A 13,064-nucleotide genomic window follows, 5' to 3' on the forward strand; every position below is an offset into this window, starting at 1 on the left:
ATCTCTTCAACACAACACACAGATGTTTGTTCATTTTTTTATATAGGAATTACTTTTTAACAGTAAATCACAGTAAGATATCTTTATTGTGATAACATGATACAATGAAATTTTGTTGGAGCCATCCTCCAGGTGCTGAAATAATAAATAATACACGAAAGAAATAAGAAATGCAGTAAATAAGGATCTGATATTTACAGTGAGCAGAGGTTGTATGATGCGATATTTACAGTGAGAAAAGGCAGTGTGAATAGCAAATAATTGGTTTATTTACAAATGTATGCAATGTGCCAGAGTGGTGCAGTGGATGTGCAAGGCAGTTGTCTGTTGGGTTTGTTATGGTCAGTGTTCAGTAGTGTAGCAGTTCTGTGGTAGAAGCTGTTTTTAGTCTTGACCTTTAAGCCCTCCCCATGTTTGATTCCTGCTTTGGATTATTGTGATGTTTTCAGTCCTGATGAGTGCTTTAGATATGCTTCATTTATCTCCAAAGTTACAAAAGCTAAAACATTAAACACAACCTATAAAATATCTCAAATAAATACAGAGACGGGATGAAAGAGATCAAAAATGTAAAAATTATACAAAAGAAGAAGCTCAAATACATATAAAAAAAAAGGAAAATAAAGGAGCTCAGTCAGTAAAAAGCTTGGGTAAAAATTACTGCAACAGGCTCAGCAGCATCAGTGGGACCCTTCCCTGTCCCCCAGACCCTGTGCTCTCTGCTCTGCAGCACACAAAACTTCTTTCACAATAAATATGAAGAATTAAAGGTATAAAAATGTGTCGTGCATGCTGTATGGGTGCTCTGAGCCTGCAGGAGGTGGTGGGCTGCATGAGGACCTGATTTGCCCCAACAAAAGGATAAAAGCAGCACAGAAGTGTTTCATTGACATGTATTTGCCCCACAGTGAGCTCCACTTTCCATACTGACGACCCCCTGAACGACTGTGAGGCGTGATCCCCCCCAGCTCAGGCAGATTGCCCTCCAGCTGCTTAATCAACGAGGGTGTAAATCACCTGAAATGACCTCGTTGTAAAGTAAAAGTGTTTCAAATGATCTGTTTATGACTTATTCTGGATGATCTTTGAGCTCGTAAAGTTTTCACTCCCCGTGAAGCCTCACCTTTGAATCCATGCTGTGTGGATGTGTGTGTGGCTACAGAAGTGGGTCTCTGTGGTGTTTTATCAGAGATGATTATGAGGTGCCTGTTTACCTCCCAGTGGCTGTTTAGGTTAAGTTTGAGACCCAAATAAGTTCCCACCTTTCAGGTGAAGTGACCTGCTTCTGGAGATGGAGCCAGACAGTTTGGCATGCTGTCCAATATTTTGCACATTATTCCTGCAGCCATTTCCCCCTTTCTGACCTCTGTTTGAATGTTTTCATTCAGGCTGCTGCTCTCAGGTCGCTGCCTGTCTGTGGTTTAAAGGTTAACGTGACTTTAGATTTGCCAGGTGTTTGCAGTGTGTTGCCCCCATCTTTAGCTCTGAAACCTGCTCTGATGCATTGGTGATAACCTGCAGCTTAGAGACCTGTGTCCCCCTCACCACCAAGCCATAGTTTATTTTTTACTCCTTGGACTCTTTATTTAAATGCACTGCAAATTATGTGAGGCCTGCTTGTTGATGGACACCTGAGCATGCCTGTATTTGTTTGCAGTCCGATGAGTAACTCTGCAACCGTAAGTGATTCTCGGTTTTCTGGTTAGTGCTTGACGCCCATCAGAGCCCGTTAAACCCGAACGAGCAGTTGTGTTTGTGTTGCATGTTTGCCGCTGTTGCTGTTGCAGGTAGTTGTTTGTGTATAGTTGCTGGAGCTGCTGGAGGCGGAAGAGTGACGGCTCCGCTGCTTCCGCTCTCGCCTCGAAAACAAACGGTTAAGCTGACGTCATCAGCCAAAGAAGACGTTTCAGCCATCAGCGAACAAAGAGGGGCTTTTGGCGCCGTGCGTTTAAAAGCCCGGGGCAGCCAATCAGCTTGCAGGTGACGCATACAAACTTGATGGCTTGAGTTTACGTAATACAACCAATCGGAGCCGCGCGTCTGCCGTGTGCCCAGCATTCAAATTTAAATGCTTTATCATGGCCAATCCGCGGCTGGCGGGGAGGGGCTGTGGAAGTCGTTCTCGTAAAGTTAGTGCGGCCTCGCAGACGGTGACAAAACAGTTGCGCGTCCGCTGTTCTGCACTCGTTCACGGGGCGTCTGACGGTGAGAAGGTAAGACTTCATCGGGCTTTTTTGGCCGTGGTGGCTAAAAACGGCACTGCGGGATCTGGGCAACTGCTCTAATCTGTGCTGATGTTTCTGGGGGTATTTTTTAGCTTTGTGCTTTAAAAATTCATTTATGCGTTTTGGCTTCTGGGTCGTTTGCGCGATAAATCACAGCAAACCCGAAGTGTTTGTGAAAAAGCCACCGCGTTGTGGGTGTTTCAGGTGAAAAATGGCAGTTTTGTGCTTTTTTTTGGTGTTTTAACGCTGCGGCTGTAGCGTGCCGCTGTGTGGCCGAGTTAGTGCGCAACACGCCGTTCAAACGCCATTTGGTTTGGTAGCTTAGCTCGCAGCTCGACGGAAGCGGCCGTTGTTTTAAAGTTTGGATGAAGTCTCGGCTACTTGGAGCCGCTCTCTCTGTCGACGGCACCGAGTTTAAAGGCAGAAAGGTGACGGGAGGCTGCGTGAGGGCGAAGCAGTGTGTTTTGTGGAGACTTTGTTAGGGAAGTTTTTGGCGCAGTTGTGTTTAGGCGGGAAGATACAAAATGGAGTCGCGTCTTTTTGTCCCGGAGAGGCAGAAAGCCGATTAGAGCCTTAAAACACTCCCGGGCGTCTGCTCGCCCTATTTCTGCTGCAGTAACACCACCTACAGCTCTTGACGGCAAATCTGCCACTATTTACCCGCATCCACCATTAGTCACACTGCACACTGAGAAGTTTAAATCCGCGAGTGCGGACTGAGGTCGGTTATTGTGGCGGAGTGGGCGTGCTACACGGAACTCGGTGAGGAGTTTTGGTGTTTCATTTCTATCTTTTTTTGGGTCATTATTTTGCAGATTAATCGCAGCCATGACAAAGGATCCGAATAAGCCTAGAGGAAAAACCTCCTCCTACGCTTTCTTTGTGGCAACCTGCCGCGAAGAGCACAAGAAGAAGCACCCAGGAACCAGCGTGAACTTCGCGGAGTTCTCCAAGAAGTGCTCAGAAAGATGGAAGGTGAGTCCCGGCGATTTTAAGGCATTATGAACACTGAGTAGTTGGTGGTGGTGATGATGATGATGATGATGATAATAATAATAAAAAAAAAATAAAAAATAATAATAATTATTATTATGATTATGTAGTAGCTGTAGAGTTTTTATTTTTTATTTGTTTGCGTGTTTAGACCATGTCCCCCAAGGAGAAGTCCAAGTTTGAAGAAATGGCCAAGAATGATAAGGTTCGGTATGACCGGGAGATGAAGACATATGTTCCACCTAAAGGTGCCAAGAAGGGCAAGAAGAAGAAGGACCCCAATGCCCCCAAAAGGCCACCGTAAGTGTAAACCTCTCCTCCTGTTGAAGGTTTAGTCTCTTTCTTATATTTGGTGACTTTTCTGAGATTAAGTCTTCTGTTTTCCCCTGCAGCTCTGCTTTCTTTGTGTTCTGCTCTGACCACCGTCCCAAAATCAAGGAGGACAACCCGGGGATCTCCATTGGTGACATCGCCAAGAAGCTCGGCGAGATGTGGGCCACGCAGAGCGCCAAAGACAAGGCCCCCTATGAGGCCAAGGCTGCCAGACTGAAGGAGAAATACGAGAAGGTACCTGCTTGTTTCCCAGTGGTGTTGAATATTTCATGTGCACCTGAGGAGGTGTTCCTGACGTGTCTTCTCCTTTTCAGGACATGTCTGCCTACAGAGCAAAGGGCGGCTCTGGGAAGAGCGACGCTGGGAAGAAGAGCGGCCCGGGCAGGCCCGCTCCCAAGAAGGCAGAACCGGCTGACGACGATGACGACGACGAGGAGGAAGAGGATGACGATGATGAGGATGACGATGACGATGATGACGACTAAGCAGTTTCTGTGTTTGGGGATGTGAAGTTTGCGATGCGTTGTTCAGCTTATGTTTGTTTTTCGGTTGGATGACTCCAACAGTATAGCCTGCTGTCCCTGTCGGTCGGCCTCGGTCGATGTGTACTCCTCTTCTAATTCAGGGATTTTAGTTTTATTGTCACTTAGTCCCCTTTAAGATTTATTTTTGTTTTAAAACTGTTTTCTGCTGATTGGGGTCTGTTACATCTTAGATCCTTCTTGTTGTTTAAAAACGGGCAGCCAGATGATTTCCTGTGATGATATGATGAACAAACTCCTGAGCAGACAGTGGACAGCAGCCAGTCTGGAAAGATTTCTGTTTTTGTTTAATTTTGTTTTTATTTTAAAGAATGATTGATTGTTTCTGGAAGCACTGCTCACGTTCTCTGTTCCAGCAGTGCCGCTTCTTCACTGTCATTTTACTACCAGGATTTATCTGTAGTTTGGTTAAAAATGTTTGCCGTCATTTTTAATGTGGAACTTTGAAAACTTGTAGAACAGATTTTTCTTTTTGTAATAAAATTTTGTATATTGACTATAACTGTAGACTGTTGTGGTTCATCGGAGTAACAAGTATGGCATCTGCCGGATCCGGGGTGCAGCTGTTTGCCTCGTTTACAGTTTGAAAGCAGAAATTAATTTAAGGGCGGGACATGAAGAATGTAAGAATAAACTTGTGATTAAAGATGGAAGTGATTCAGTACTTTTCCTCCTTTCGTGTTAATCCTTCCTCAGGAATGCTGTGCTTAATTCAAGGTAACCTTTGCTAGCAGGAAGGTCAGTTATTTTCTGGCAGCTTGACCCAGGATGTGGTCATGTATGTCTGTACCTGTGTGAGGTTACTGGGTGTAAACTCAGAGAAACAAACGAGAACTGATTTCTCCTGTTTCCAGTTGATCTCACAAAATGAAGAACAGTATGATCCACTTGCTTTAAGCTCAGTTCCATGTGGACGCAGATGTATTCTCATCTCTAAAGAACAGTTTTTATTTATTTTTTTTATAATCTGGTTTGGCAGCTCTGTGCAGTATTTATCAGGGGACAAACTGCATCAGCCTGAGGCTGCATCCTTCCACCAGTGAGTGGGGTCTGGAAGCTCATGTCTCCAGAGAGAGATCTGTGTTGTAGAATATTTAGTTTACAGTATAAAGTGTTTTAACCTGTGGAATTTGTGTTAAATACAGTTTTAGAAAAGAGTTTCCTGCCATTGATCTGCACATGTGTTTGGATTTGAGAGACAGACACCCTCGCTATAAGATTAGGCTTAAAACTTTCCTTTTAGATCAAGCTTATAGTTAGGGCTGGATCAGGTGCCCCTGAACCCTCCCTTAGTCATGCTGTAATAGGTCTAGGCGCCTGGGGGGGGTTCCCATGATGAGCACTTCTTTACTCTCTCTGTTTATACACCACTCTGTGTTTAATCATTAGTTATTATTAATCTCTGGCTCTCGTTCACAGTGTGTCTTTTGTCGTGTCTCCCTCTGCTCACCCCCAGCCAGTTTCAGCAGATGACTGCCCCTCCCTGAGCCTGGCTCTGCTGGAGGTTTCTTCCTGTTAAAAGAGAGATTTTCCTCTCCACTGTTACCAAGTGCTTACGTCAACACACACACACATACACAGTGTATGACTTGCCGATAGATCCCCTATAGGGATATCTGACTGTTGGGGTTTCCTCTCTAATATCACAGGGTCTCTCTTTATACTAACAAGCGTCTGTGTGAACTGGCGCTGTATAAATAAAATTTATTTGAATTTATATAAATGTTACAAAAATAAATAAATGAAAAGGTAAATCAATGAGAGGAACCCGTCACTGAATTTCACGGCGGACACCCTCTGACTGACAGCCCGGACAGCCAATAGCTGATCAGAGAGAGTCCTCCTTGGGACCAATCAGCGCCGCTGTTACAGCCTACCTCGCGCGGATGACGGTGAGCTGGACGCATTTCAGCACCTGGGAGCTGTCCGCCGTGCACGAGCCTGCCGACAACTGACGGTAAGAGGAAACACGCACAAACACAGACACACACACATACACGCGAGCTGGTTGCGTGTTAGAAAGGATGAAAAATGAAGCAAAGAGCCATTAAACAGAGGAGCAGAGCGCAGTGTGTCTGCAGCTGTGTGTGTGTGTGTGTGTGTGTGTGTGTGTGTGTGTGTGGTTCCTGCGACACGCAGGTGTCTCACACGGATTAGTTGGCGCTGCAGGAACCTGTTGATGCGTCGACATGTTCTTTACAGTGAGCTGAAAAGACGGGCAGCCGGAGCGCGTCAGGCGGTGGCAGCAAACCGGCGGCGCAGGGCTCGCAGAGAGCATCGATCTTAACCCTGTGCGGTTCACTTCAGGCTCGTGTTGTCGTTTGGAAGGAGCTTTTTCTGCCGTGAGCAGCCCTTTGAGTGCATCCTCCGTCCACACTGAGGCAGCGGGCTGCGCCTCTGCGCGTCTTTGCGGTTTATGAGGCCAATAAAACGGAGAAATGCTGCCCAGACAGCCGTCACATCAAGCTTTCAGTTTTGTGTCACCTTAGACAGCCATTTCACCTGAAAATGACCAAAACCCGACCAGCGAAAGAGGAGGAGGAGGAGGAGGAGGAGGAGGAAGAGGAGGGCTGATGCTGACTAATCAGGAGTGATTTTTGTGTGAAACGAGCCTGCGCATCGTTTCATTGTGTTTCTGCTGGGCGTACCTGTAGAGAATAACTCCCCTTCCACTATTTAGAGCTGAGGAGTCCTGATTGGTCTCCTGGGGACATGTTTAGTTTTAATGGAGCTCATTCACAGATTATATTTCCGCACATGTCAAATCTGGAAAGCCTCAGACATCAGACAAGCTGCTCCAGCCATTTCCAGGCTTTGGCGCCTGCAGGGCTGACAGACCCACCTTGTGGCCTGTAGGCCCCGCACAGCCGAGTGTGATGTGAAGTGTCCCCTAATAACAGCACCTCCAAATTGTCTTTGTGAAAACGTTGGCATTTAATAAAGCATCCATTTATAAAAGTGATGGTGAACAGATTAAAGCAGCCTGGCCTCGTTCTCTGAAAAACACCGAAACGTTTATGTTATTTAATGACAAACCAACAGCAAAAACACCACATTCTCTGGTACTGACCAGTTTATCTCTGGCTTGGTGTGCTGTGGCAGCTGTCTTTGTCATCTCACGTGAAAACGAATGTTCGGGCTCTCCTGATGTGATCCACTGTAAAGGGCAAAAATACAGTGAAACACCCATAATAATGGGACCATTTGGTGTGCCGGTTCTGGCCCCTGGGTCATGTGTTCACAGCCTGTGGATCTGCCACGATGATTTCAAGGGCCAGCTTTAAATCTAGATCAGGCTCGGTGTCTTTTTCCTGCATGCAGCTCTTTCTCTTTTCGGGAAACTGCCAGCAATGCTTAAGAACAGTCCTGTGAGAAACATGGAGTTTGGATTCAGGAGGTCTGAATACATTTGTGATGTCTCAGGTACTCAAAGTCCAGATTCTTTGCTTTAGGTGATGATTCAGTGTTATTTCCAAAGTGTCAAATACACACACACACACACACACACACACACACACAAATATTTTTTTTAAATTATGAAGATAAATATGAAAAACAATTCAGGTATGTCCAAATACTTTCCTCCATCAAAGTGCAGTTCAGTCATTACTGTGGCTGCACATCATTCCTGTTTAGATGATTCACACCATTATCAGTTTAATGGAGGATGAGAAATTTACATGTAAATCAGCCTATTTGCACCTGACAGGACGAGGTCACGGACCAACAGATCAACAGGTGTTTGAAGCTACCGTTGGTTGCGACTCCTCGCTCTCCTGTTTCTTCTCTTTCTTTGTTGCTTCTCTGATTTTGGCGAACTGTCCCTTTAAAGATGATTGCTGGTGGCTTCAAACACCACCTTTTATTATAAATGTATGAAAGAGAAATTCAAGCCAATGTACCGAGTATACTGAGTTCAGGTCGCTTTGCTAAAACATTATAAAATAATACAAAAGAATCGATACCATACACAATAACGAAGGCATCACAGTACAACGATACTTCATGATATCTGCTTTACCAAAGAAGATGAACTACACATAAAAAGCCAAAAAACAGTGATCTTCTACTGATTGATGGTGTCAGCGTGCCTGCCTTTGTTACGATTTCATTTCAGGATGTGGAAGTTTATTTACCTCTCCATTTTTACCTCCTGAGTTTCATCTTCAGCACAAGTTGGCAAATGTGGGTTCAGCTTACCCTGCTTGATTGGGGACATGCCACCCTGAGGAGCTGTGAGGCAGTGATTCTGCATGTTTAACCAGAGCAGTCCAACCTCTGAGGAGGCTGAAAAGTCCCTCCTCACTGTTCAAGAACCCCTGGATCCTGAAAATGCTCCCATTTTTGTCTTATTTCAGTTTGATTCATGAAGACATGAATCAAACTGAAATAACTGAACTGAACTGAATAAGCAGGATCTCCAGATATTCCAGGATCCAGATTCTGATTGACTCCCAAAGTAAATCACTTCTAAGTTATGTCAAGTCAGAGAAAACCTTCCATCAAACACACAACCTGAACCAATCAGATTTTTATCAAACCCTCTATAGTGGCCAAAACAGCTCTGACACATGGGGGTATGGACACTGACCTCTGTGGCGTGGTCCTGTGCCACATCCCGTTGGTCCTCCGTGGGTCAGGCTGGCACATCCTGCTGGCTCAGACTGGGGCCCGGGGAATGCTGGAGGCTGGGTGAACGCTGTGGAGTCCTCATCTCGTTCCTTGAGCCATTTTTATTGATCACGTTGTTGTGTTTGGGAAGTCTGCTGCCGTTGGGGTGTGTCTTTGCCATGTGTGTGTGTGTGGGGGGGGGGGGGTGACTGGTCTGTAAGTGTTCATGTGGGTGATCTGTGGTAGAGTAGCAGCCACATTATTGCCCAAGTGTCCCCAACACTGAGCTGATCGGTGTTACCTGGGAGTGCTTTTAATGTTGTGGCTACAGGAGCGTTTTAGGACTCTCAGTTGGAGGATGAGTGTGCACTGCAATCATCCAGACATACTGCCTGCTGTGTCACTTCCTCACAGTAAGAGTCATTAGGCAGCAGCCAATCACAGCAGAGATTAATTCAATCCTCCCTCTAATCATCTTATCCTGTCCAACCTGTTGGATCCACATAGTTCACTTGTGTGCTGTGAGTGTTAATCTGGACAACCGTGCACTGTAATAATAATAATAATAATAATAATAATAATAATAATAATAATAATAATAATAAATATATTTGTATAATGCTTTTTAAAACACACAGCTACACAGTGCTTCACAGTTTGGATAAAACTACACATTAAACGGACTGGTTTTTATATAGTGCTTTTCTACTCTATGTTGAGCACTCAAAGCACTTTACACAACATGCCTCATTCACACATATTCACACAAGCACTTCTGTCTAAGCTTAAGTGCTTTCTATCTAACATTCATACAATTGCATTGAAGAGCAACTCAGGGTTCAGTATCTTCTCCAAGGATACTTTGGAATGCAGACTGGAGCATCCAGGGATTGAACCGCCAACCTTCTGATTAGTAGGTGACCTCGTCTACCTCCTGAGCCACAGCCATTAAAATCCCATACATCAGTATAGAAATATAACCTAAACCTGCCCAGAATTTGTAAACAAACTAAAGTAAAAGTGTGTGAATGTATTTGTGTGTCTGTAGGTGAGGATGGCGAAGGTGAAGCAGGTGGGCTTGCTGGCAGCAGGCTGTCAGCCGTGGAATAAAGACGTGTGTGCAGCCAGTGGAGACCGTTTCGCCTACTGTGCTACTTTGGCTATATACATCTACCAGGTGAGCTCCATTTGTGTGTGTGTGTGTGTGTGTGTGTGTGTGTGTGTGTGTGTGTGTGTGTGTGTGTGTGTGTGTGTGTGTGTGTGTGTGTGTGTGAAAGTATTTATATGGGTGCTAAATGTATTAAACTAAATGTGAAGTAGAGCAGGATGGTGTACAGTACACATGAGTTATAACACAAAGTTTTCTGGATAAATCTTACTGATGAATTCACACATGATCAATCAAAACATTTAAACCTGAAAATGACTCTCGCCCATGAAAAAATCAAAACCATACCTGATATCATTTTGGCCAATCATCCGCTGAAGGTCGTCTGCCTGTGCAGCTCTGCAGCGCGTCCATCACTGGAGCTCCTCCAGTGTGGCAAAATGAGAATCCTTCAATTTGATTTTTTTAATCTGCTGAGATGTTTTTGTGCTGATGTGGCCCAGAATTTCCTGCGTTTTCACTTTATGCACTTTTTTTTCAGCCAGTAAGCATCACAGTTTCTTTGCTCCGAGCCTCACAGTCAGTGTGGCACTGGAGTCCTCCAAGTTCAAGTCTACCTCTGGCATTTTTTTGCCTTGTGAGTGAGTCTGTGTGTGGCTAATGTTGTGACAGGTTTTGCCGCTTGCCTGATTTTCTTCACTAGAATCAGCCAGAAGTTCTGCAGAGACCTGACAGCTGTGCAGGAAACCCAGAAATCCTAAAGCTGGCTAACTGGCTGCCCTCTTTTCCTGCGTTTTGTTTTCCCTTGTTGGGATTTTTTTAGTTGTGAGTTTGTAAATCACCAGGAAAACCTGAAGTGGAGTTTGTTTTGCTTCATGAATGTGACCGGGATGAACTGGGAAAGGGAGGACTTTTGTTACTTTCCATAAGTTTTCTGTGGAAGAAATTTGTTTTTTTCCTTAATCTGGTTTTAAGATACATGCAGGAGGACTTCAGTGCTAAAGGCAGTCAGGCAGTGCACAAGAACAACCTTAAAGAACAGATCCCCCAGATTTAAATCAGGTTCTCTCTCTGATTTTTGGGGGCAGAGTTGTAGAACTTCATGATTTAATGCATAAATGTATATTGGAGGGATTTTTGTTTCACATTCAGAGCTCTTTGTTCTCCTTGCTGTAGTTGGACCAGCAGTACAATGAATTTAAACTGAGGTCCATCATGTCAGAACACAAGAAGACGATAACAGCAATCAGCTGGTGTCCTGACAACCCCGACCTGTTTGCTTCAGCCTCTGCTGATAACCTCCTCATCGTGTGGAACGTAGCAGAAAAAAAGGCGGTGGCACGACTGGACAACACTAAAGGTAGCTGGATGATCCCAATCCAGGTTTAATCAGCACAGTGGAATCTGTAAAGCCTCAAAGCATCTTCCTGTTTCTCAGGCGTCCCCGTGTCAGTCAGCTGGTGCTGGAACTCGGCTGATGGAGTGGCGTTCGTCTCCCAGCGCGGTCCCCTTTATATCTGGGTCTATCGAGGTCCTGATCCTGGGGTCACAGTGCATAAAGAAGCCCACTCCTTCCTGTCTGACATCTGCCTCTTCAGATGGCACCCCACCAAGAAGGGAAAACTGGTGTTCGGACACACAGATGGAAGTCTGTCTGTGTTTCAGCCAGGTACCGATGAATACATGTTCTATGTTTCTGACATGCATCGACTGCTTGGAGGTCTGGAGGTCTGTACTTTTACAGTAAAGATGGTGATTGAACATTATTCTGGAGCAGAGTCACCAAAGTTTTCACTGTTGTTTGGTCAGATTTGACAGGTGATTGAACACATGCAGTTTTTATATCCCAGGGATCTTTGAAATTAGAGTTGATTTAGAATATGATTTAAGATAACTGCACAAACACGTGTGTGAATGTGTTACAGGATGGTCACAGAGTGGCAGGACTTGTTCGCAGAAGAACTTTGGTCTAACTCTGCTCTACTGCAGCTGCACAAACATGTACCTGTAATCTGCTTTCCCTCACTTCTTGTCATATTCATACTGTGGTGGGTGCTCACGCTAAACATTTATAAAGTTTCAAATGAAGAAATCAGGATACGGTCAGGCTCTGTGTGACTTCCTAATATGGTCATAATGGCACACAGCTCTTTTGAGGGGCAGCCAATCAGAAAAAAAAATGGCTTAAAGGGGGGAGGAGCTACAGCAGCTTGTTTCAGACAGAGGGTGAACTGAAACACCCGCATCAAGGTCCAAATTAAGATAAAGAAGGATTATTTTGAACTCTAGAATAGATCTGCATGATTCCATCAGTGTCCAACAACAAAAAGAAGAGAGAATCGAGCTGGAAATGTTTAGCGTGGACTCTACCCTCCCTGTGTCGTCTTTTTCAGGGAGTAAAAGCCAAAAGCACGTACTGCGTCCGGAGTCTTTAGAGGGGACGGATGAAGAGGACCCCGTCAGTGCCCTGGAGTGGGACCCTTTGTCAACAGACTATTTACTAGGTCAGACATGAAGAGCAGAAGTCCATTTGAATGTTACAGAATGGCAAAGTAACTTTTCAGTGTGTAATACAGTTACTGCAAGTGTAATGAAAGCACATAATCAGGTCTCTGTAGCCCATTCGGTTAAACTCTGTGTGACTATAATAAACCCACAGAAGCCAAGCGATGAACGTGCTCCCTGTCTTGCAGTGTCTAACCTCCATAACGGCATCCGGCTGGTGGACAGCGAGGCCTTGGCTTGTATCACGTCGTTCTGCTTCCCCTCAGCTGCCGCGTCCGTTCAGTGTCTGGCCTGGGTCCCGTCTGCGCCCGGCATGTTCATCACCGGAGGTAAAGCCTGTGTGCGTTCATGTGGGACGTGTGGGTCCCCTTCTGTTTTATCGCTGCAGAGTGGACTGTGTTTCGGGCAGCTGGTGAGTGGGACATGCTGCTGTCGAGCTGCCATCTTCTATGCACAGATTCTCATTTGCATAATAATGAGAACATTTGACTACTTAAATCCACACTAATACATTCAGCTGGGTTCACTGAATATATTTGCAGTATGAATGAGCCCTCTGAGGTGTTTTAAGCGATTTGCTTCTGTCTGTCAGACTCGCAGGTCGGAGTGCTGAGAGTGTGGAACGTGTCTCGCTCGACCCCGCTGGACAGCTTTAAGCTGAAAAAGACGGGATTTCACGCTTTGCATGTCCTCAACTCCCCTCTGGCCAAGAAAGGTAGCGTCTTTATTAAATGAGGTGTAACGTCA

The 13,064-nt window shown here is 45.2% G+C and overlaps 2 protein-coding genes across 2 annotated transcripts in view; both read left to right on the forward strand.

Annotated features, from left to right (window-relative positions):
- The first annotated feature begins 2,062 nt into the window (after positions 1–2,062).
- Positions 2,063–4,595, forward strand: LOC115773331 (high mobility group protein B2-like). Its single transcript, XM_030720035.1, has 5 exons — positions 2,063–2,213; positions 3,041–3,200; positions 3,370–3,518; positions 3,611–3,785; positions 3,866–4,595. Exons 2-5 carry the CDS (start codon positions 3,054–3,056, stop codon positions 4,034–4,036), a joined length of 642 nt encoding a protein of 213 aa, XP_030575895.1. The 5' UTR covers positions 2,063–2,213; positions 3,041–3,053; the 3' UTR covers positions 4,037–4,595.
- A 1,395-nt stretch (positions 4,596–5,990) lies between these two features.
- Positions 5,991–13,064, forward strand: part of wdr17 (WD repeat domain 17) — a 37,896-nt gene continuing 30,822 nt past the window's right edge. Inside the window, exons 1-7 of the mRNA XM_030735462.1 lie at positions 5,991–6,050; positions 9,753–9,881; positions 10,989–11,172; positions 11,251–11,481; positions 12,206–12,316; positions 12,506–12,646; positions 12,910–13,032. Coding sequence (XP_030591322.1) covers positions 9,759–9,881; positions 10,989–11,172; positions 11,251–11,481; positions 12,206–12,316; positions 12,506–12,646; positions 12,910–13,032 — 913 coding nt within the window. The 5' untranslated portion in view covers positions 5,991–6,050; positions 9,753–9,758. The remainder of the gene's footprint in view (positions 6,051–9,752; positions 9,882–10,988; positions 11,173–11,250; positions 11,482–12,205; positions 12,317–12,505; positions 12,647–12,909; positions 13,033–13,064) is intronic.

This window comes from Archocentrus centrarchus, chromosome 1 (assembly GCF_007364275.1).
Source record: "Archocentrus centrarchus isolate MPI-CPG fArcCen1 chromosome 1, fArcCen1, whole genome shotgun sequence".
Classification (NCBI taxonomy): domain Eukaryota; kingdom Metazoa; phylum Chordata; class Actinopteri; order Cichliformes; family Cichlidae; genus Archocentrus; species Archocentrus centrarchus.

Excerpts from the sequence above, each read along its gene's own strand:
- LOC115773331 (XM_030720035.1), top strand. The coding sequence starts at position 3,054 with ATGACAAAGGATCCGAATAAGCCTAGAGGAAAAACCTCCTCCTACGCT. Across the intron at positions 3,201-3,369 it reads AGTGCTCAGAAAGATGGAAG|ACCATGTCCCCCAAGGAGAA; the intron begins GTGAGTCCCGGC and ends TTGCGTGTTTAG. Across the intron at positions 3,519-3,610 it reads AATGCCCCCAAAAGGCCACC|CTCTGCTTTCTTTGTGTTCT; the intron begins GTAAGTGTAAAC and ends TTTCCCCTGCAG.